The sequence below is a fragment of the Nomascus leucogenys genome, chromosome 5 (genome assembly GCF_006542625.1).
Source record: "Nomascus leucogenys isolate Asia chromosome 5, Asia_NLE_v1, whole genome shotgun sequence".
Classification (NCBI taxonomy): Eukaryota; Metazoa; Chordata; class Mammalia; order Primates; family Hylobatidae; genus Nomascus; species Nomascus leucogenys.
Window position 1 is genome coordinate 29,350,522 of NC_044385.1, and position 25,076 is coordinate 29,375,597.

Below are 25,076 nucleotides of genomic sequence, written 5' to 3' on the forward strand. Positions count from 1 at the left end.
AAATAGTTGAAAATGCAAATTAGTTTAATCTTTCTGCAAGACTTTTGGGAAGATGGATCAAAAGTCTTAAAAACGTGCATACTCATTAACCCAGGGTTCTCACAGGTGGCATAATTGACATTTTAGGTAGATAATTCTTTGCTGCAGGGGGCTACCCTGTGCATTGTAGAAAGTTTAGCAATCCCTAATCTCTCTCTACCCTTTAGATTGCTGTAGCCTCCTTCAATAAGTTGTGACAATCAAAAATACATTGCCAAAATCACAAAATCACCCCTTGTAGAGAGCCACTCATTTAACCTGTTATTCCCATTTCTAGGAACTCATTTCTAAGGACATACATTTTGGGGCAAAGTTTGCATTGCATGAGTGCTCTTCTTAGCATTACTTCTGAATCTGAAATTTTGTAAAATTAATTTAAAAGACAAATTAATATAAAATCAGAGGATACCAGTTAAATAATGATATCCACATAACAGCATAATTAATGCTAAACATCTTCTATCTTAAAAAAAAAAGATACTTTACCCATATCTCCCTACAGCTATTGTTCTCTCTTCTCCCATTCACAGCCAAACTTATTCAAATTTTTATCTACACTTGGTATCTCCTTTAAAATTTATCTAATCAGGCCGGGTGCGGTGGCTCACGCTTGTAATCCCAGCACTTTGGGAGGCTGAGGTGGGCGGATCATGAGGTCAGGAGATCGAGACCATGGTGAAACCCCATCTCTACTAAAAAAAAAAAAAAAAAAAAAAATACAAAAAAATTAGCCGGGCGTGGTGGCGGGCGCCTGTAGTCCCAGCTACTCGGAGAGGCTGAGGCAGGAGAATGGCGTGAACCCAGCAGGCGGAGCTTGCAATGAGCCGAGATCGTGCCACTGCACTCCAGCCTGGGTGACAGAGCAAGACTCCGTCTTAAAAAAAATAAAAAAATAAAAAAATAAAATTTACCTAATCAAACCAACTCTAGCCTCCCATATTGTCATTGAATCAACTCCTGATAAGTAACCAGTGGCCTTCATTTTGCTAAATCTATGGGGCTTTTTTACTGTTCCTTTTATTTGACTTCACAGCATCATTTGACATGGCTCATCACTCCTTTATTCTTATTGCATTATCTTTCCTTGACTTTTTTGATAAGCATCTTCTCTTAGCCTTCCTCACATTTATCTGCCTCCTTTACAGGCTCATCCCACTTCAAATGGCCATTAGATATCGGCATTCCTCAAAACTTCTCCTAGCGCTCCTCTTTTCTTATTCTGTGTTCCCACTCTAGGAAATTTCATCTAGGCTATTGTTTGGACATAATCTCTTTATCTCCACAAAATTTCATGTTGAAATTTCATCCCCAGTGTGGAGGTATTAAGATGGGGCCTAGTGGGAGGTGTTTGGATCATGGGGACAGATCCCTCATGAATGGCTTGGTGCCATTTCATTCTAGCAGTAGTGAGTGAATTCTTGCTTTCATGAGATGGGATTGGTTCTGGGGGACTGGATTAATTGGGACACCCCTCAGGTTTGTTCCCTCTTTGCACATGCCTGCTTTGCCCTTAACCTTCTCTGCCATGCTTTAATGCGGCACAAAATCCCTCACAAGAAGCTGCGCAGATGCCAGCAGCATGCTTCTTGTGCAGCCTACAGAACTATGAGCTAAATAAGCCTCTTTAAAAACCACCCGGCTTCAGGTATTCCTGTATAGCAACAAAAAATAGACTAAGACAATCTACTTTCATTGTTTCAATTATTATTTATGAACCAAATGTATTCAATTTTGCGATTCTAGTAAAGACTGTTGTTCCAAGCAATGCACCTCTATATTCAGTTATATTCTATTCTACATTTTATTTGACATATCTAATAGGATGAGTTAAAGTCATTTCAAACTCAAACATGTTCAAGATTGAACTCAAGGATTCTTCTCTGTAACTGACTCCCAATTCTAGCCCTTTTCTTCTTTTCTCAGACTCAATGAGTAATACCATTCTAAATCTAGTAGCCTTTTGCAGAAAATTAAAAGTAATCAGAAAACATCATACTCAATCCATTTTCAAGTTTTAACATTATCTGTATTCTTAATACTTCTAAAGTTAATTCATATCTCTCCAAATCCACTGCCATTCTTGTAGAACTAACTGCATTAAATATAATTTGGACTACTGCTCACAAACTTATCTCTTCTCCATTCATTCTGGCCTCTCTAAAATTCAGTATTCACATTGTATCCAGAGAACACTTCTTAAAAACATAAACCTCACTTTTTCAATCCTTGCTTAAAACCATTTAACTCTCCTAGCCTAAAGACTAATTGTTTGGGATAGTCTAGCGGGTACCTACATGTTCTATATCCGGCCAGATCTCCAGTCTTATCATCTAACATCTTTGTCCTTATTCTCTCAACTTCAGCCCTAATAACCTTTTGAAACTGGAAAGTTCATGTTCCTTCAGAATTGAAAGTCCATGTTGTCTGCAAGCATAGGTGTTTAGCACTTACTGATCCTTAGGGTTCTTTACTATCCAGTCTTATAGATATATGATCTTTTTCTCTGGGGTATTTAAAACAGTGATTAATTTACATTCTAAATTGTCTAGCATACTTCCTGCCCCATAGAAGGTGTTCGGTATTTGTTGAATGACTAAAGACAACTGTTGCTAAATATGACCTTCAAGGAGTTTTAGCTGGCCTTAAGAAAACGGAAGCTGCCTAAATCCAAATCTCTCCGTACATCATATTATCAAGGAACACAAGTAAAACTATACATGACACATACCTTCAGCCTTACTAGGAAATAAAGAATACAAATCTCAAGTTACTTATAATTAAAGAAAGAAGCATCAAATTCTAAGAGTTAATACACTAGCTTTCCTCATTGTTGCAAACCTTTGGGTGTAAAAAGCAAGGGGAGAGAAAGCTTGCTAAAGGTTATAGAAGGAGGTGAGGGGCACAGAGAACACTGATAAAATAACCTCCAGAAAGATAAATTTCAAAACTAAGTGTTAAAAGGCTAAACACAGGCCTGTGACTTGATAGTTCATGGCATCAACTATAGAGAAGAGCACTGGATCTGAAGCGATTGCTTCTAGGGAAGAGGGAGATAGAGAGAGAAAGATGCACCCTTGAGTCAGAAATGAAAGGAAAGAAGGAAGTAAAAGTGGAAAAATAAGGATTCTGCAGAAATAAAACCACAAGACATCAGCTCCCTCTTCTTCCCTACAACATTATTTTATTAAAGAAACCAAATTTACCATACTAACAGAAAAGTATGTTCTTGACCTAGGAACTCTGTCCATAAAATAAAGAAAATAAGCAAAATAGAACCTCATTAAAAAGTCACTGTGAGAAAAAAGAATCAAAGTGAGAATTCAAACCTTTCAGCAAATGAAAATTCTGGAAAACAATATGAAAACATTTCAAATTGAATTAAATATTCTCAAACAAGAATTAAGAAATATTTTATATAAAAACTCACAAACTAAGAACAGAACTGTACCCAAAACCAGAAAGATATGCAGGAAACTTATTTAAACCCAGGAAAAAAATTGAGGAAAAAGACAAAACCATATCGGATATGAAAAGTAAATTATATATGGCCCAAAGGAAATAGATTTGAATACAAATTTAAAAGAAAGCCAAAAAAAAAAAAAAGGAAAATGAAATAAGTAATATGGGTGAGAGACAAAAGGGTTAAAGTGGAAGATAGGCAAAGAAAGATTCAACATTAAATATAATTAGAGTCTTTACGATGATAAACAAAAGAGTAAAAAAGAATATTTAAAACTATAATTTAATAAATATTTCCAGAAATATGAGAAAGCTTTAAATCTACATATGGAAAGGAACCACTATGTACCTGAAAAATTTTAAACTAAAATCATAAGCTGTAAGCCATCAAACTAACACATATATGATGGTGTTTCCATAAGATTATACTTTACTGCATGGTTTTTAACTGTATTTTTACTGTAACTTTTCTATATTTAGATACATTTGTGTATTACAGGTGTCTACAATATTCAGTACAGTAACATGCTGTACAGGTTTTTAGCTTAGGAGCAGTAGGCTATACCATATAGTGTAGGTCTGTAGTAGGCTATACCATTTAGGTTTGTACACTTTATGATGTTCACACAACTAAATTATCTAATGACACATTTCTCCAAACATATCCCCATTAACGTGATGATCAACTGTACTAATGCTTAAAGACAAAGAAAATCATTCAGAGCATTCCAGCAAATTGTGATGTCCAAGGATGGTAACTGAATAGAACAGGCTATGAAAGAATATATCAAGTGCAAACTTACTTTCTGTATGTGTCTGGGTGGTAGATTATATGTACAAAAGTGAGACTGAAATAGTACTGTAAGAATAATAAAATACTGGCAATGAATAATAGGTGGTTTTATTTTCTCTATTTGCTTCTCTCTTTTCTAAATTTTCTAAAATTAAAGTGAATTCTTGCAATCTAATCATATAAAATATAATTTTCAGAAAAGCATGACAAATTCAATTTAATTGTTTGAGATTCCCTTTTCTGAATGAGAATAATGAACGGGGACTGTACCAGAAATGCTAAAACTAAGAGGACAATCAGCATGCAGAGACACATGGGAAGCTGAAGTTCAGTAATACAAAATGCTTCATAAAGTTACAGGGAAATTATTGCTCATGCCTGTAGACTATGCATGTGTGATCCTAGTCATTAACCTATAGACAAATAGCAAGATGTGGCCAACAGCAGATCAGAAAATTGTACCTAGAAGAAAAATATTAGACTTACATAATATAGCCCATTTAAAGGTAGCTTTTGAAACCATGTAAGGTAAATTATGCTGCAATTTCAGGGCAACACGTTGAGGGTAAAATTGATTTGGTATGTTTCCACTCAGTCAAGGATCTTACTTTGGATAGACACACACACCATCATCACCATCCGTATTAGTTCATTCTCACGCTGCTATAAAGAACTGCCTGAGACTGGGTAAATTTTAAAGGAAAGAGGTTTAATTGACTCAGTTCCTCAGGGCTGGGGAGGCCTCAGGAAACTTACAATCATGGCAGAAGGGGAAGAAAACATGTCCTTCTTCCACTTGATGGCAGCAAAGAGAAGGAGAGCCGAATGAAGGGAAAAGCCTCTTATAAAACTGTCAGATCTTATGAGAACTTGCTTGCTATTATGAGAATAGCATGGGGGGAACTTACCCCTTGATTCAATTACCTCTAGTAGGTCCCTCCCACCACAGTTCAGGATTATGGGAAATACAATTCAAGATGAGATTTGGGTGGGGACATAGCCAAACCATATCACCATCTGGAGGATTTGTTCACAAGAAAACTGGGAGAAATGAGAGGATACACTTATTAAATATCCTCCAGTTTGACCTCTTTTAACGGTCTTAAAACAGGCTTCAGATTTCACTAAAATATAACTTCTATGATATTTACTAAAAAGTACTCATTTTTTCTTCTAAATTTTTTAAGCCCCATTCCCTGTAAGACTAATTCATGAGTTGAACCCAAAGGAAGTAAAAGCAGATAAGAATAGCCAAGTTATGAGAAAACTAGATACTTAGAATAGATTTATTTGATCAATAGTATGTATAAAAACCAGATCAATTTTAGCATCATGCTGAGAGAATAACACTTTATAAACTAGAAAGGGTTTATACCAGGAATACAAGGATGGTTCAACATTACAGCATATATTGATGTAGTACATTGCTTTAAAAGGTTAAAGAAGAAAAACATACTGATCTTTTTAGATACTAAGAAATTATTTAATAGAATTCAATAATTACCTCACTCAAAAAGATAGTAACTTCTTAATATTTCAATATCATATTTTAACTAGTTATATGTATATATGACACCATCAAGTAGTTACAATTGTGTGTATGCATATTATGTATCCAATAGCAAACTTTATATTCAGAAGTGAATGATGACCATTTTTATCTATATTTCATTATGCTATGTGTTAGTTAATATGACCAGAAAGTTTTTAAATGAAGTAAAAAGATTATAAAGTAAAAGAGGGTTGAATATATAAATATGTGCAGATGATGTAATTGTCTACCTAGTAAACCTAACTGTTAGAATTAGTAGAAAAATTCATAAAGCAACCATTAAAACATAGCACATTAAGGTAAGTCTTTAAAAATTAATAAATAAGATAAAAGAAAATCCTAATCAGAATAAAAATATAAAATAATTAGAAATATACTTAGCCAATAACTGGAAACTGGAAAAGTTACAAAACTCTTCTTAAGGTCAATTTAAAAATTTTTAATAAATTGAGAGACAAAGCATGTTCTTGAACGCTAAGACTCAATATATTAAAATTCAATTCCCCAAAATTAATCTATAAATTTATTCAGTAGCAAACAAAATTCCAGTTGATTTAAGACTAAAGATGTGTGTACATCTTTTGTAAAAACCACTGAGAATAACCAGTGTTAATGACCATGAAGGGATATGTATATATGGAATAAGGTACTTTTTTGTTCATTCTACTTCAGAGCAGTTCGATAATACATAATGAAAGTATTAAAAATATGCAATCACTCTACATCAGTCAGGGTTCTCCAAGGAAAGAGAACAAATGAGATAGATGTGGGGGGAGGGGTGAATTTATTTTAAATAATTGGCTTATGCAATTTTGGAAACTGGCAGGTATTAAATCTGTAGGGCAGTCCACTCCAGTAAACTGAAAATACAAACAAGAATTGATGTTGCAGTCTTGAGGAAGAATATCTTCTCTGGGAACCCTCTGTTTTTGTTCTTAAAACCTCTAACTTATTGAATGAGACCCACCCACATTATGGAGGATAATCTGCTTTATACAAAGTCAACTGATTATAGATCTTAAGCACATCAGCAAAACACCTTCACAACATCACCTAGACAGTGTTCGATTAAATGATGGTATTACAGCCTAGTCAAACTGACATAACATAAAACTACCCATCACATTATTTGACTCAGAAATTTTACTTTCAGGAAATCATTAGGGCAAAGATATATGTATATACATAAAAATGTTCATCTCAGTGGCAGTACCCAAACACGCTGATGCTAAATGGTTTGATAGGGGCCTACCTAGAAGTACACATAAATATCCATTTGAACTCTCCATGCCAAACCTCCAGATATAGCCAGGAGGACACTTGACTAAGTACTATTAGCTAACTTTTGTGTTCATGTTATGTTTTAAGTACTTCCATGATTCTTAAGACCAAAGTTAGCTTCTTTCTAAGGCATAATGTATATTTCCTATTTATATTTCCAGTCATTTGGGGTCCCCTTATTCTAGTAAAACCCCCTCTTGTCTGAGTCAAATCAAGACCAGAAAGTCACAGAAAGATATTAAAGCAATAATCTTATACTTGGGAATGAAGGCAATAGGTTTGGAGGCCACAATTCACACTGATATCTTGGCTCAGTTTCCTACAACAGCAAGGAAAAAGTAAATTGAGGCCTTCAAATTAAAAACATAAGGTTAAGAGTTTAATTGTAGAAAAATGCAGAGATAACATATTCCTTGATCTTTGTCAGATGAAGAATTTAACTATCATTCTAGATGAGTAACAATGCAGAGAAGACTAGCATATGTTGAATTTTTAGAGACTTACAAACTTCTTATTTTATTTTTTTAAGAGATGAGGTATTTCTCTGTCACCCAGGCTGCTCACTGCAGCCTCCAACTCATGAGCTCACACAATCCTCCCACATCAGTCTCTCAAGTAGCTGGAACTACAGACATGTGCCACCATGCCCAGATAATTTTTAATTTTTTTGTGGAGACAGGGTCTCACTATGTTGCCCAGGCTGGTCTCAAACTCCTAGGCTCAAGGCATCCTCCTGCCTCAGCCTCCCAAAGTGCTGGGATTACAGAAGTGAGCCATTGCACCTGGTCTGAGACTTAGAAACTTCAGGAGAAAGTTTTCATAAAGTTCAGGAATCACATTGGGACTAAAAACTTTCAGAAAGAAAATTTCATAGGCAAGCTATTAAACCTCTCACTGTCAGAAAAAGATTTTGTCCTCCACCACAGTGTACAGCTGCACATCTAGGGCAAACATCTTACCTGGGGTAATGTAAATCTTACAGACCTCCGAAGGAAATGTTAACCATAGTCTCTTCAGAGCTGTACATCTATTAATAATCTAATGGAGAGATCTCTGTTTCAAGCTTTATTGCAGTTACAAAATATAAAGATTTTAAAAATGGCTTACCATGCTTCTTTGTAAAAATTTGTTCCATTATGTTTGTTCATCACTTAAATGAAATATTTTAGAATCAAATCCAAATTGTGCCCTTAGGTTAATGATTATAACTAATATGCTCAGATCTAATCTTTTGAAAAACTTAGACACATCATTGCACATATTATTTTCATTCGCAAGTTAAAATTCAAATCAGGAACCTTGCTGTATCATTTTTAAAAGCATAATTGGAAATTACTAAACAATGTATCCAATTAATTAGAAACAAACCAGATTAAAAAGCAAAGGTAGCATAAATGTACATATCTTAACGTAATATATTTAAAGCACTCTATAGGCTAAATATTATTTTAGTAAGTAATACAATACAATATTTGGCTCTGCCCAATTTCTGAAATGCATAATAGACTACAGTGTACATACACATATATAAATATATGCATATACAAAGGCATCTATAGATTTATAATAAAAATTCACGTAAATTTATACTTTTCCTGAAGCCTACTGTGCTTAGAAAGACTAAACAATGGTAATCAGAAGAAGAAAACTGAAGAAATTCAGTCTCTAATATATTGTCAAAGGGGGAGACAGAGAAAAAGCACTTAAACTGAGTATTTGATTATTGAAGGCCATCCTCATAAGCAAAATATTTTCCCTCAATTACACCTAATTATTTAATTGTTTACATTTACTAATGAAATGAAACAACACAAAACAAACAACTGTAAGGGGCTGTTTTTCAGCAAGTGCATAATCATCAATCAGCATGTATGGTAAGATTCTTAAAATTATATGAAGCTGGTCTGTTTAAATAGAAAGGCATATTTTATCCCAATCAATGCATAAAAGTAAAATTATCCATAACTGAGGCATGTTTCTCTGCTGTACAGTTCAGCTGTAATGATCCCCACACACTGCACTTGCACATCAATTATGATAATCATAATCACGGTCGTTAAGCTGAATGTTCATTATTATCAGGATGCTGGTGACAGCAGATTCAATCACCGGGTGCAATGGGCAAGCAGTCACAGTCCCACCCAAGTTTCTGCAGACAACGATGTGCCACATTAAATCTATGATGTGTTCTACATCCCACTCCATTCCAAAAGCCATAGACAGTAAAGGTCAACTTTATGTTCTGTGCAATATGCTTAGGTTCTCTAAATTAATTCTTTAGAGTACTGGATATTTTTATGCTTTGTAGCTTATAAAATCCTGTTTAGGACCAAAATGCATGTGAAAATAACAAAAAAGGACTTCTCTACTGTTGTAATTCACCTGTAATAAGACGTAAGAGGAAAAGCTCTATCAACATGAACCATCTTGAAAGAGTCTCTTCCTGAATTTTGCAAACAAGGGAAAACATGAAATGGTTCCATTAAAATCAGTTGTCTAAAATGCCTATGGAAACTCATTCCAATTCAGATAAAGACTTCAGAATATCATTTCTGCTTCAGTAAATATGAACATATGTGAATGTTTTGACAACCAAAAGGATGTTTTTAGTACACTGAATTTTTTATTGTCTAACTCTTTTAGATCTACCCAAATAGATTAAATTAATAGTGACTGACTGGTAGATTCTCCTTATTTAATTTCACATCTAGTTTAAATATGGAGATCAGTACAATAAAGAATTTATGAATACAAAGAACTTACCTGATCTTAAAAGGTTCAACCATTTAAGACACAGACTTAGAATCGAAGAACTTAACTTGGGCAGTTTACAAATAGGTTTAAAAAATGAGTAAATTATATGGTATGCACATTATCTTATTATTGATTTCCACACTTTCAAAAATTATATATATGCTACTTTTCATTATTGATTTTCATACTTTTGAGAAAAATAGTATTATTTGCTCTAAATTTGCTGACTTTGATTTCTTTGTATAGTGCTCTTTAGTTCAATAGCATTAAAAATAAAACAAAAATTTAAATAATATTTGATACATTAAATCGATTTAATATGAATATGATGAGAAGAAGAGTATTTACTTACCTTTGATTTTCTGCCAACTGACACGTTTTAACACAATTGGTTAATAAATCATTCGAAAAGTATGACTTCTATGTTTAAAAATAATATAAGTGAATGAAAGATTTCTACATAGACAATCTTAAAATATAATGGGAAGAGTAAAGGACAGAAGCCAAATATACTTGCTTGAGCCTTCTTGGCTAAAGTCAATATACCACATTCAACTCCATCTTGCCATAGAAGAACCATAAGATCATGTCAGCCTTTTCTTTCTTCAACATTTTGAATGCGACATCTCTAGTCTCCCTAAGATTTTCTCTAATTCACCAATAATTAATAAATTGAAGCCTAAAATTTCCAATATCAAGAAACAAAGTTTTATAAAAGTATGGAAAAAAGTATTTTAGCAACCTATTGAATGCAAGTCCCATCCAAGTTGCTTAATATCAAATCAAATAATAAAGTATTTCTAATAATTCTAAGATTTTATGTTTAACCAGTAAAATGACTACCTATGTATTGTACAGATTATGTTAGCCACCACACAGAGACATAGCTGTTGTTGCTGTTGTTGTCTTTTTTGAGATGGAGTCTCGCTCTGTTGCCCAGGCTGGAGTGCAATGGCACAATTTCTGTTCACTCCAACCTCCGCTGCTCAAGTTCAAGCAATTCTCCTGCCTCAGCCTCCTGAGTAGCTGGGATTACAGGTGTGCACCACCATGCCCAGCTAATTTTTCTAAGTTTGTTTATTTAACGTTGGTGTTTATTTTAAGAGATAAGAAGATGGGGAGAAATAAGGAAAGGAGGGAGGAAAGGAGGAAGAAAAAAAGGAAGGAAGGTAAGGAAGGAGGGAGAAATGTAAAGTTGTTTTGAATAATTTTCTACACGGTTTTGTATGGAGTAGGAGGGACTGATTATTTATTATGATTTAAAGAATACCTACAATCTCTGGGTGTGGTGGCTCACACCTGTAATCCCAGCACTTTGGGAAGCCTTGGCTTGAGTTCCAGCCAGGAGTTCGAGACCGGCCTGGCCAGCATGGTAAAACCCCATCTCTACAAAAAATACAAAAATTAGTTGAGTGTGGTGGTGCATGCCTGTAATCCCAGCTATTTGGTAGGCTGAGGTATGAGAATCACTTGAGCTTGGGAGGCGGACGTTGCAGTGAGCTGAGATTGCACCACTGCACTCCAGCCTCAGCAACAGAGCAAGACTCTGTCTCAAAAAATAAATAAATAAATAAATAAATAAATAAAACCTACAATTTTTCTTTAAATTCTTAGGGTGATATGGTTTGGCTCTGTGTACCCACCCAAATCTCATTTAAAATTGTAATCCCCATGTGTCATGGGAGGGATCTGGTAGGAGGTGATTGGATTATAGGGGTGGTTTCCTCTATGCTGTACTTGTGACAGTGAGTGAGTTCTCATGAGATCTGATTGTTTTAAAAAAGTGTTTGGCAGTTCCCCCTTGCACTCTTCTCTCTCACCTGCTGGCATGTAAGACATGCCTGCTTCCCCTTCACCTTCTACCATCTGCCATGATTGTAAGTTTCCTGAGGCTTCCCCAGCCATGCAGAACTGAGTCAATTAAACCTCTTTCTTTTAAAACTAACCCAGTCTCAGATTCTCAGGTAGTTTCTTTTCTTTCTTTCTTTTTTCTTTTTTTTTTTTTGAGACAGAGTCTCACTCTGTCACCTAGGCTGAAGTGCAGTGGCATGGTCTTGGCTCACTGCAACCTCTGCCTCCTGGGTTCAAGCGATTCTTCTGTCTCAGCCTCCCAAGTAGCTGGGATTACAGGTGTGTGCCACCACATCCATTTAATTTTTGTATTTTTAGTAGAGATGGGGTTTCACTATGTTGGCCAGGCTGGTCTCGAACTCCTAACCCTGTGATCTGCCCACCTTGGCCAGGTAGTTTCTTTATAGCAGTGTGAAAACAGACTAATACAGGAGGCCAACAAGAATAATTATGTGTGATTATTTTTCTTAAGTATGTATGCCTTCTAAAAGTATATGGAGACATACAATTATTCCTCCAAAATAAAAAAATACACTACTTTTCTTTTTACTGTGTATCCAAAAGTTTCTATATTTCCATAAAGTTGCTTACTTTATGGTTAAATAAATGCATATTCTCGAAAAATATGTCAGAATATATGAAGTGAATCTGTTGCATAAAATCAAAAGGAAGTACTACATTATTTTAGGAAACACATTTTGCACAAGAACATGTCTTGCTCTGAAGCAGCTTAATGTCAGAAGTCATTTATATTTTAAAGAAATGAACACCTCCTTGAATTAAATAGAACAATGAGATGGTATAAAAGCAACAAATGTTTATGTCAAATAGAAAATGAGATACAGATCACATTACACATGTTTAAAATGTGAAATTAGATAAATAGTTACAAAGCATATTTAGCTTACATTCTGAATGGTTGCATGTCAGTTAAAAACATGTGCCTAGAACAGGTTGATTGCTGAATTTTATGAAATGACTTTGCTATGGCTTGAGTTTGTTCTTACCAAAACTCATGTTGAAATTTGATCCCCAGTGTGGCGGTTTTGGGAGGTGGGACCTAGTGGGAGGTGTTTGGGTCATGGCAACAGATACCTCATAAATTGCTTGGTGCCATTCCAGTAGTTGTGAGCTCTCTCTGATTAGATTAGATTCTTACGAGGATGGACTCATTCCAAGGGTTGGTTATTATAAATCCAGTGCGCCTCTTGGGTTTTGCCTCCTCATGTGCCTGCTTCCCCTTTGACCTTCTCTGCCATGTTATGACACAGAACAAAAGCCCTCACTAGAAGCCAGGAAGATGCCAGTGCCAGCCTTATTGTACTTCTCAGACTCCAGAACCGTGAGCTAAATAAGCCTCTTGTCTTTATAAATTACTTAGTCTCAGGTATTCTGTTATAGCAACACAAAACAGATCAAGACAGATATTATCATCAACATTATGTTTGTCGATCAGTTCTAAGGGTGAACTAGGTTAAATGACTCACTGTATACATTCTTTATGCCTTGGAATTACTAGTGTTTTTGAAGGCCATTTTTAATTAAGATGTCTTAGCTGCAAACAAAAAAAAAATTGCTTTCTGAAGTATCCAATTTACTTTCCAGCAGGTCTTACCCCTTGGCAATTCCATATTTATAATGTCCTTAAAAAAGAATGTTTCTCAGAGTTTAGTAAAGAAACACCTTATTTTTCTTTTGGGTCTAACGTTTCTTCCTTTTGAGTAAGGAAGATCCATCTGTAACTTGTGTCTTCCTTTTTATGTTGGACACCAGGAAGCTGAAATTCTTAAATCACCACCACCGTGATGCTTTCCCTTTATGTTGCAGGCATATAAACTCTTCTCATCTTAGATCATTTCCCCTTATCCTTACTTCAATAATATGACCCTTATTGCATTTTACTTTTTTTTTTTTTTTGAGACAGAGTCTCGCACTGTCACCAGACTGGAGTGCAGTGGCACGATCTCAGCTCACTGCAACCTCTGCTTCCCGAATTCAAGCGATTCTCCTGCCCCAGCTTCCTGAGTAGCTGGGACTACAGGTGCGCACCACCACACCCAGTTGCTAATTTTTGTATTTTTAGTAGAGACAGGGTTTCACCATGCTGGCCAGGATGGTCTCGATCTCTTGACCTTGTGATCTGCCCGCCTCGGCCTCCCAAAGTGCTGGGATTACAGGCGCAGGCCACTATGCCTGGCCGCATTTTACTTTTAGAAAGATGCCTTAAATCCCTTCAGGAAGGAGGCGGTATGCAAATGAATGAATCCTCACTATTAATAGAATCATTAGGTCTGGTAGTATGTGGAATCCATACCCTTTCCGGTGGCCCCAATTCCTTTCCAGAAAGTCACTACTTCATTTTGTGTAAATTCTGAGATGTGTGTGTGTGTGTGTGTGTGTGTGTGTGTATTTTTTAATTGTTAGTGAAGGAAACCAAAATATTCCTCTCTGAAATACTGGGGATCACTGAGCTAAAGAAGGTTAAAATGCAGGGGCACATTCTGCCCTTCTCTTTGCCTTTCCCACCTGAAGGCAGGCACTTTTACAACACTTGCTTATCTCAGAAACAGAGCCAGAAGATTCTGGAGGAGACTTTGTTCTTTCCATGAATGTATCTTCCCACATTTTCCTGCTTTTTGGAAGTCTGGAGATACTCTATTCTTTGTTTTGTCACTATATAGAATGTATAGCTCTTTATTAAAGTGCTATTTATGCAAGGCCCCTGTGCCACTGCCTTGAGAGAGAAATACTTTTGAGCTGAGGCCTCTTCCATGTGATAGGTATGACATGTGTTAATACACTTTGAGTAGGTTTTTCTCTTGTTAATCTGACTTTTCAGAAAAGTATCTCAACCAAGAATCTATGAGGGAAAGAAATGAAATTATACTTTTTCCCTACAAGGAACAACAGGTTAAATGCATAGTATGAACTTTCCCTTTTCAACTCTTATAGTCTAAGACATGTTTTCCCAATTCAGACATTTTTGTTTAAGAGGTAAAAAATATTTTGAAATCAGATAAAAAATATTTGTTTTCTTTCTTCCTTTACCTGTTTTTTGACTAATGTTCTTAATTCTGAAGCCCTTACTGAATTGTAATATGGGCAACGAATATACATATACATTATCCTGTTCATTCAGATCTATTGAAAGTTTTACTCTAAGCCAAAAATTAAATTAAAAAGCTATAGATATAAAACATAATACAATGAACCATAACATTTAAATTTTGCAGAATATGTAGTGTAATGATGTTTACACTAAATGTTTTCAGAAAAGCAAACTCTCTTACGAATGTCCTTAGACAGTAATATGGGTTTCCTTTTATATGTGATTTTTTTTCATTTCAGGGTGTACATATACAGGTTTGTTATATGAATATATTATGTAATACTGAGGTTTGGACTTTTATTGATCCCATCACCCAAAGAGTGAACATAGCATTCAACAGGTAGTTTTTCAACCCTTGCCCCACTTCCTCCCTCCCTCCCTCCCCTCTTTTGGAGACCCCAGTATCTATTGTTTCCATCTTTATGTCCATGTGTACTCATTGTTTAGCTGCCACTTATAAGTCAGAACATGCAGTATTTGATTTTCTATGTCTGCATTAATTCACTTAGAATAATGGCCTCCAGCTGCATCCATGTTGCTGCAAAGAACATGACTTCATTCTTTTTAATGGCTGCATAGTATTCCATGGTATATATGTGCCACTCAATTTTTTTCCCTATCTATAAGTGCAGCACAAAGATAAATATGTATATGTATGTTTCTATACAAGTATACATTATTATTAACTATAATCACCATGCTGTATGTGTGCTGCATATATAACATGTATGTTACATGGTATAGCCTGAATTTTGTAGCCACCCCCACCACCACTCATGTGTTGAAGCCTAACTCTCAATGTGACTATATTAGAGACAGAGCTTTTAAGAAGGTGATTAAGATTAAATGATGTCATACAACAGTCTGTGAGTGCTGGGTTTTGAGCTAGAGTAGGAACACATTGCTAAGGAAATGCATAACATGGTAGAAACAATATCTTATTTTTCCAGTGCCTAGAAAAAGTTCTTGACTAATAGATAAAGAGATGATGGGACTCAGGGACTTCATCAGCTCTATTGACAGAAGCCAGGAACAGAGATGAGATTATACCAGCTAAGGCGCCAAGAGTTTGAAGTAAATAGTGCAAAGAAAGCGGAAAAGAATTAAGGCCAATTGTGGGACTTGTTAGATTCTGCAAGGACTGGAACACTATTCAAGGAAAGGGAAGAACGACCCCCAAGGGGATTCAGAGATCACTGGGGCTACTACTCCTGCAAGAGGCCCAGGGAGCAGGACTGTTTCCTTCTAGGTTTCAAAGAGTGGGGTCACCTCTCCAGATTCTGTGGGGCAGGATGACCCTGTTCAGTGTCTCTAGGGCAGGACCCGCCCTTACAGGGAGCCATGTGGGCAGGGCCCTTGCAGAGAGACTCTGCCTCACCCACAGGGCCATCAGGGTGACCCTGACATCCCAGAGGAACTGGAGAGCAAAATATTGAACCAAAAAGGATTATTTTCAAATCTTAACATGAAATAGAATTTGTCTTGTTAGGTTTTAGACTTCACTGAGACACATCATCCATTCCTTTCTTCCAATTTTTCCCTTTTGGCATAGAAATATCACCCCTTTGCCTGTCCTACCATTGCATTTTGGAAGCACGTAACTTGTCTGGTTACACAGGTTCACAGCTACACAGGAAGTTTGCCTCAGAACGAGGCAAGTTTCACCCATATCTGGTAATACCATATATGGTATTTCTTGGTAGTTCTTTGTTTTCCCACAGCTTTACTGAGGTATAATTGACAAATTAAATACACCTGCAATAACTCAACAGCTTACTTTGGTTTTATGGACATTTTAACAATATCAAATTCTTTCAGTCCATGAACACAGCATATCCTTGCCAGTACATGTTATCTTCTGTCTTTTTGTTAATAGCCATTCTAACATGTGTGAGGTTATATGCCATTGTGGTTTCTATTTGCATTTCCCTGATGATTAATAATGTAGAGCATCTTCTTATATACTTGTTGGCCATTTGTAAAAATTGTATATATTTACAGTGTACAACATGATCTTCTGATATACATATACATTGTGAAATGATTACCACAATCATGCTAATTAACATATCCATAAGATTTAGCACAGTTATTTCTATTTTGTGATAGGAACATTTAAGATCTAGACTGAGTCATTTTAAAGTATACAATACATTATTAATTTTAGTCACCATGCTGTATAATAGATCTCGAGAACTATTCATCCTAATTGAAACTTTGTATCTTTTGACAAACATCTCCTTCTCATTTCTCACCCCTACCTCCTGCCTCAAGTCCTTAGTAACCACCATTCTACTCTGTACTTCTGAGTTTGATTTTTTTCAGATTTCACATATAAATGAGATCATGCAGTATTTGTATTTCTGTGCCTAACATTTCATTTAGTGCAAGATCCTCCAGGTTCGTCCATGTTATCACAAATGACAGAATGTCCTTCTTTTTAAAAGCTGAATAGTATTCCAATGTGTGTATCTAGCACATTTTCTTTATCCATTTGTCCTTCAATGAATAATTTGTTTGATTCCATATCTTGGCGATTTTGAAAATGCTGCAGTAAACATGGGGCTGCAGATATCTCTTCAATATATGGATTTCACTTCCTTTGAATCTATACCCAGAAATAGGATTGCTGGATTGTACAGTAGTTCTATTTTTAATTTTTTGGAGAACCTCCATTTTCCATAATGACTGTACTAATTTGTATTCCCACCAATAGTGTACAAGCATTCCATTTTCTCCACATCCTTGCCAATACGTTATCTTTTGTCTTTTTGGTAATAGCCATTCTAATATGTGTGAAGTCATAGCTCATTGTGGTTTCTGTTTGCATTTCCCTGATGATTAGTGATGTTGAGCATCTTCTCATATACTTGTTGGCCATTTGCATGTCTTCTTTTGAGAAATGTCTATTCCAGTCTTTTGCCCATTTTTCAAAGAGGTTATTTGTTTTCTTGCTATTGAGTTGTATGAGCTCCTTATATATTTCAGACATTAACTCTATCAAATGTATGGCTTGCAAATGTTTTTTTCCAGTTCCATAGTTTCTCTCTTTACACTGTTGATTATTTCCTTTGCTGTGCAAAGCTTTTTGGTTTGACGCAATTCTATTTGTCTATTTTTGCTTTTGTTGCCTATACTTTTGGGGTCATAACCAAAAAATAATTGCTTAGACCAATGTCAAGAAGCTTTTTTCCTATATTTCCTTCTAGTAGTTTTACAGTTTCAGGTCTTAATCTAGTTTTAGTTGGTATTTGCATATGGTGTGAGATAAAGATCCACTTTCATTCTTCTGCATGTGGATATACAGTTTTCTCATCACCATTTGTTGAAGAGACCATCCTGTCCCCATTGTATGTATTTGGGACCTTTGTCAAAGATCAATTGAGCATAAATGTGTGCATTTATTTCTGGGTTCTGTATCCTATTCCATTGTTTGATGTGTCTATTTTTTATGCTAGGACCATGTTGTATTGATTACGATGACTTTGTAGTATAATTTGAAATCAGATAGTGTGATGCTTCCATCTTTAGTCTTTTTGCTCAAGATTGCTTTGGCTGTTCAGGGTCTTTTGTGGTTCAGGAATTTTAAGATTGTTTTTTCCTTTCTTCTTCTTTTTTTTCTTTTTTTTTCTCTTTTGAGACAGAGTCTTACTGTTTTACCCAGGCTGGAGTGCAGTGGCACGATCTCAGCTCACTGCAGCCTCCGCCTCCAAGGTTCAAGTAGCTGCCTCAGCCTCCCAAGTAGCTGGGACTACAAGGGGGCACCACCACATCCGGCTACTTTTTGTATTTTTAGTAAAGGCAGGGTTTCACCAAGTTGGCCATGCTGGTCTCAAACTACTGATCTCAAGTGATCTGCCCACCTTGGCCTCCCAAAGTGCTGGGATTACAGGCATGAGCCACCCTGCCTGGCCAAGGATTATTTTTTCTGTTTCTGTGAAAAAGCCATTGGGATTTTGATAGGGATTGTATTGATTCAGTTGATCACTTTGTTTATATGGACATTTTAACAATATTAAATTCTTCCAGTCCATGAACACAGACTATCTTTCCATTTATTTGTGTCTTCTTTAATTTATATCATCAGTATTTTATAGTTTTCAATGTACAGATCTTTTACTTCCTTAGTTAAATTCATTCCTATGTGGGATTATTATCTTGATTTCTTTTTGGAACAGTTCGTTGTTAGTATACGGAAATGCTACTAATATTTGTATGTTAATTTTGTATCCTGAAACCTTATTGCATTTGTTTATTAGTTCTAACAGTCTTTTGGTGGAGTCTTTAGGGTTTTTAATATTTAAGATCATGTCATCTGCAAACAGACAATTTTATATTTTCCTTTCCAGTGTGGATGCCTTTTCTTTCTTTCTCTTGCCTAACTGCTCTGGCTAGGACTTCCAGTACTATACTGAATAGAAGTTGTAAGACTGGGCATCCTTGAGGCTGGGCTCAGTGGCTCATGCCTATAATCCCAGAACTTCGGGAGGCTGAGGTGGGCAGATCACCAGGTCAGGAGAAGGAGACCATCATGGCTAACACGGTGAAACCCCATCTCTACTAAAAATACAAAAAATTAGCCAGGTGTGGGGGCATGCGCCTGTAGTCCCAGCTGCTTGGGAGGCTGAGGCAGGAGAATCACTTGAATCTGAGGGGCGGAGGTTGCAGTGAGCCAAGATTGCGCCATTGCACTCCAGCCTGACCGACAGAGTGAGACTTCATCTCAAAAAAAGAAAAAAAAGAGTGGGCATCCTTGTCATGTTCCTATGATTTAGATATGACTTTAGACTTTAGAGTGGGTACTAAATGTATTAATATTCTTCTGGCTTTTGAGATGGAAAGAATGTATTTGTATTCAAGAGTGCATGAGTTTGGGGGCCAGGAATGGAAGGCTATGAACTGAATTGTGTTTCCCTAGAATTCATATGTTGAATATCTAACCTGTAATGTGACTGTATTAGAGACAGAACCTGTAAGGAGGTGATTAAGGTTAAATAAGGTTATGAAGGTAGAGTCCTGGTCCCTTGGGACTAGTGCCCTTACAGGGAGAGATACAAGACAGCCTGCTCTCTCTCTGCCCAGAAAGAAGAAGTCATATGAGCAAACAGGGAGATGGTAGCTGTCTACAAGCCAGGAAAAAAGGCCTCACCAGAAACTATGTTGGCAGTTATCTCAGACTTCCAGCCTCCAGAATTGTAAGAAAATAAATGTCTGTGCTTGAAGCCACATAGTCTATAGTACTTTGTTGTGGCAGTCTGAGGAGAGACTAATATATCACATAAGTGCCACATATACATGCTGTACCTGTTATGAAAGTGCATATGACACTCAGGAGTTGCACATATACATATATGCAGGTTAAATGTATGTTATACATTTATACATCATGTTTTATATAATGCTTGTCTTCTCTCCCCTCCTCTTTATTTAGCTATCTATAAACATACATACATAGATTGAGAGAGAGCAAACAAGCCCTGATCTCCATGCCCAAGAGTTAGCTTAACTCCATTCTGTGACCTCATACTCAAGCCCTGATCCTGGTCATATGCCAATGCCAATGATCCATGCCTTTGATCCTAGAGCAGCTAAGTTATAACTAAGTCATAAAACTTAAGAATACAATACTGAAAAAAAAACTTACATAGGTCAGCTGCACCATCTTTACCTAAAACAGCTATAAAAAATTTTGTTACCATAAAGCTCTTAATTGTAATAAGAATATTTATATTTGCTCTAATTAATGTATATTTCTATCTTTTAAAAAGGAATAACTTTTTAAAATGTTTTGTTAACTCACCTTGTCACAGATCCATTTCTTAGGATTTTCACTTCGGAATTTGTAAGAAATAGGACCATACTTGCTTGATAAATGCATTGATGGGATGTACTTTTCTTTTTTATGGTATGAAGAAAATGGCAAAAACCTGAAAGAAATATTCAAGAGCTATTCTTAACTTGATTTCTAGAGACATTTGATTTTTAAAATAAGGTTTTGTAGAAGTACTATAATACAGTGAAAATGATACATTATTTAGAATCAGAATACCTAGATTCCATTTCAACCTCTGCCACTGATTGTCTGTGTTAATTACTTCTATTAATCTTTATTTTCTATTCTTCAAATGGAGATACTAAAATGTTCTTCATAGAATTTTTATGAGTCTTAAGTATTTTATATAGAAAGATAATGTTAAATAATACATTTATGAATTAATTATGCCAAAAACTCAAAATTCATCATATAAATGAAAATGTTCTTAATTTTAAAATAGTATCCTTAAATCAAAAGGACAGCCAGTATAGTCAATTCTCATTGAAGTGGGCTTTCTTCAATTTTGAGTCACTTGAATAATGGTGGCATTATTGGTAGCAGTAGCGGTTATGAATAATGGGGTCTTCAAGCCAGCCAGACCTGTAATCACATCTTAGCTTTGCTTTGTTAGCTGTATTACCCTATGCAAGTTACCTGAATGAGCCTTGACTTCCATATAGGGTTATTACAATGAATGAACAACTTAATTTATGTAAGGTATTTAACATGGAGGCTGAAAAGAATGTGTCCAATAAATAATGTTGGTGCTAAAAGCAGATGTAAAAATCAAAGGAACCTGTTGCAGCAACCATTATCATCATCATCATCATCATTATTACTTTACATATTTTTATGATCAACAGAAAAGACCAAACTTTTAAAACCCATATAAACTCTCACAGAACATCTAAGATTGTGATATGCTTTCAGTATAACCCAGATCCCTCACCAAAACACACTGAAATAAGAGTAAATACATCTTTTTAAAAAGTTATAAACTTATAAGAAGAAATAGGACAGAAAATAAGAAAGAGCAATTGAAGATACCAATTAATTTTTAACAGGTGGAAGGAAGATAGAAAATTCATAAATGACACAAAAGAATTAAGAAAATTGAAATCTAAGTGCCAGAAGAATGAGATGTCAAAGAGAAACAGGGCAATTTGTCCTGCAGAACCATGGAAAAGCTCGGGAACTAAATCTACAGTTATTGCAGAAAGTGAGAGAAGGAATGAAGATGAAAACAGCTGGAGTCTAGGTAAGGAATAATGAAATCCCCAGGTCCATGTCCCGGTCCGTGTATCCCTAAGAGCCTATTCTCAGAAAAATTTACACCAAAAAGCTCTAGTCTCAAGGAAAGCAGGTACAGAGGAAGTCTAAGGGGAGGCACCAAATGGAATATGTAGATTTTAATCCAAAGACTGGCCATTGAACTCTTTCCTTGCTCGTCTCTTAAGTGCACTGGCAGCTTGGACTTATATCCTTCAGAAGACTGATTGCATCTTCTGAAAAGACGTGACAGTTCTCAGAGAAAAGAGTTAAAATATCAACAATTTGGGGATGTTTTGATTAAAAAGCTGTATCAGAGTATAATAAAATCTATCAAAAAGCCACTCTTTTACATCCATAGAGTTTCTAATGTAATTTTTATATTTTCCCTTTAATATAAACTTAAGAATGGATTACCAGTGGGAAAATAATCAATGTGGAAGAAGGACACAAATTCAAACATAAGGAATAAGCTAGAGGAAACAGACATCATAATGCAGCAAACAGGAGTAAATTCAGACATTTTTAACACATATAATCAAAGGAGATATGGTATTAATGAAATAAAAGTTGGATGCTTTTTTACATAAAAGAAACATTTAGAAAAAAGTGGAAGCTCTGGGAAATAAAAACTATAAATAGCAAAATAAAATATTCTCCTGAGAAAAATATTCTGAAATTCAGACTTAAAAAAAAAGTTGAAGTTCAACATATATTTATTGAGCCATTACTGTATGCCAAAATTTTCACATAGATGATCTCATTTAGTTAAGATAAAGAAGGGTGTTTTTAAAAATCTAAATTCAATTGAAAATTATTATTTTTGCCATTTAATAAACTTAGAAAAAGCATTCTTTCATCAATTTTAATACCTCTCTGCAATTTCTTTTTAATATTATTAATAAATTCTTAATATTTTTCCTAAGAAAATATTTTCTAACACTATTTAAAATAAAAAATAAACAATACAGAGCTTTGAATTATACAAAGTTACAGAAGCATGTATTACGTATGCTCTTGGGAAAAGAGCTCTCATATAAGACAGATTATGGTCCTTCCAGTGCTAATTTGCATGTGGGATGGACATCACACACAAAAAAATTAATGTGGCCCCAATGTCCCTGAGTATACAAAGGAGGTGCTGTGAGACGGCTGCTGCACTTAAGTTTTTATCACTTCTGAATTGCATTTTAATAGTACATTTTTCTTTTGTGTCTGAACAAAATTTGCCTTCTCAAGGGAATGGATGGCTGAGATGACAAGGCTGGAAGACTGGGTATTTCCCTGCTCATGAATTAACTCTACTTTCATTTAGCCAACATGTTTCATGAAAGCAACATATATACATATTCTTAATTGTACATATATAGTGCATGTATGTATATTCAAAAATATTTAGATATTTTATAATCTTTAAATAACATTTATCTTCAAATTAGGAAAAAATTATTTAATTCTCAAATCAGACTTGCTCTATAAAGTATAAATAGCTACTAACATTACAAAAATCACTTTGGTTTATAGTAAAATTTTACAGTTATCAATTACTTTAAAACGATGTTCTTTTACCAGTTTTTAATATATATTTAGTTGTGCTTATGCTTACAGATCAAGCCACTGCTCTCCAGCCTGGGCGACAGAGTGAGACTCTGTCTCAAAAAAAAAAAAAAGACAGAAAATAGAATGCTGTTGCCAGGGTGCTTATATTGTCTCCTATCAGTACAGGTCAAGTTTTAGCAGTTTCATATTGTCTTACTTAACATCTCTATGATGGACGTTGCATCTCTATGCAACTGAGAATATTAGCCCAGTTGCAGATACTCCTGTCACACCCTGTAACCATCGTTGAGGTGCTACACTGGCTCTCTCTTTGGAAGGCTGACTTGGCCACAGCATTACAAAGGCTAATAAAGACTGAGGATCAATGTGGTCGCCCATTATCACATTCCTCTCTCTAAACTCTGCTGCTAAATTACATGCCTTATGATCATTTGATGCCCAGAGAAGTCTGAAATTTTCCACCTTCTATTGGAAGAGATTTCGTATTTATGAATTATAAAATAAATACAAGACTTTTTTAATCAAAAATTTTTTTATTAATTTTTTTGCACACAAAACAATAAACATTTGCTAAAAATACATACAAACAAAAAGATGGATATCAAACATATTAGGAAGGTTGCACATGGGAAGACGGGGAATAGAAATGGGGGGTGGGAATTAAAGAAAATACATGAGAGAGGGACTTCGTATGGATCAATGATAATAACTCAATCCTCTATTTGACAAAGAAGACGGAGAAGGAAGAGGAAGAAAAAGAAAGTGGGATAAAGGATCAGAAAGGGAGGAAAATAGAAAAAATTAGAGTATGACTCCAGGGTAGACCTGTTTTGTTGTCACTGGGTTGGTTGGTTGGTTGGTTTGTCTGTTGTATTTTTCATGTGTTTCGCCATGTTGGCCAGGCTGGTCTCGAACTCCTAGCCTCAAGTGATCAACCCGCCTCGGCCTCCCAGAGTGCTGGGACTACAGGCGTGAGCCACCACGTCCAGCCCCCACATTGCGTCTGGCCTCCGTGGTAGATCTCCCAGACGGGGCGGCCGGGCAGAGGTGCTCCCCACATCCCAGATGGGGCAGCCGGGCAGAGGTGCTCCTCACTTCCCAGGTGGGGCGGCCGGGCAGAGGCGCTCCTCACTTCTTCCCAGACGGGGCGGCCGGGCAGAGGCGCTCCTCACTTCCCAGACGGGGCGGCCAGGCAGAGGCGCTCCTCACTTCTTCCCAGACAGGGCGGCCGAGCAGAGACGCTCCTCACTTCTTCCCAGAAGGGCCGGCCGGGCAGAGGCGCTCCTCACTTCTTCCCAGACGGGGCGGCCAGGGAGAGGTGCTCCTCACTTCCCAGACGGGGCGGCCGGGCAGAGGTGCTCCTCACTTCTTCCCAGACGGGGCAGCCGGGCAGAGGCGCTCCTCACTTCCCAGACGGGGCGGCCGCCCAGAGGCAGGAGAATCACGGGAGCCGGAGGCAGGGAGTCTGCAGCGAGCCGACTATACTCCAGCCTGGGCTACAGAGGGAAGAAAAGAAAGAAAAGAGAAAGAAAAGGAAGGAAGGAAGGAAGGAAGGAAGGAGGGAGGGAGGGAGGGAGGGAGGGAGGAAGGAGGA

General features: G+C 36.3%; 1 protein-coding gene across 1 annotated transcript in view; it reads right to left on the bottom strand.

Annotated features, from left to right (window-relative positions):
- SPATA17 (spermatogenesis associated 17) overlaps positions 1-25,076 on the bottom strand; it is a 235,765-nt gene that overhangs the window by 44,007 nt on the left and 166,682 nt on the right. Inside the window, exon 9 of the mRNA XM_030812868.1 lies at positions 20,639-20,765. Coding sequence (XP_030668728.1) covers positions 20,639-20,765 — 127 coding nt within the window. The remainder of the gene's footprint in view (positions 1-20,638; positions 20,766-25,076) is intronic.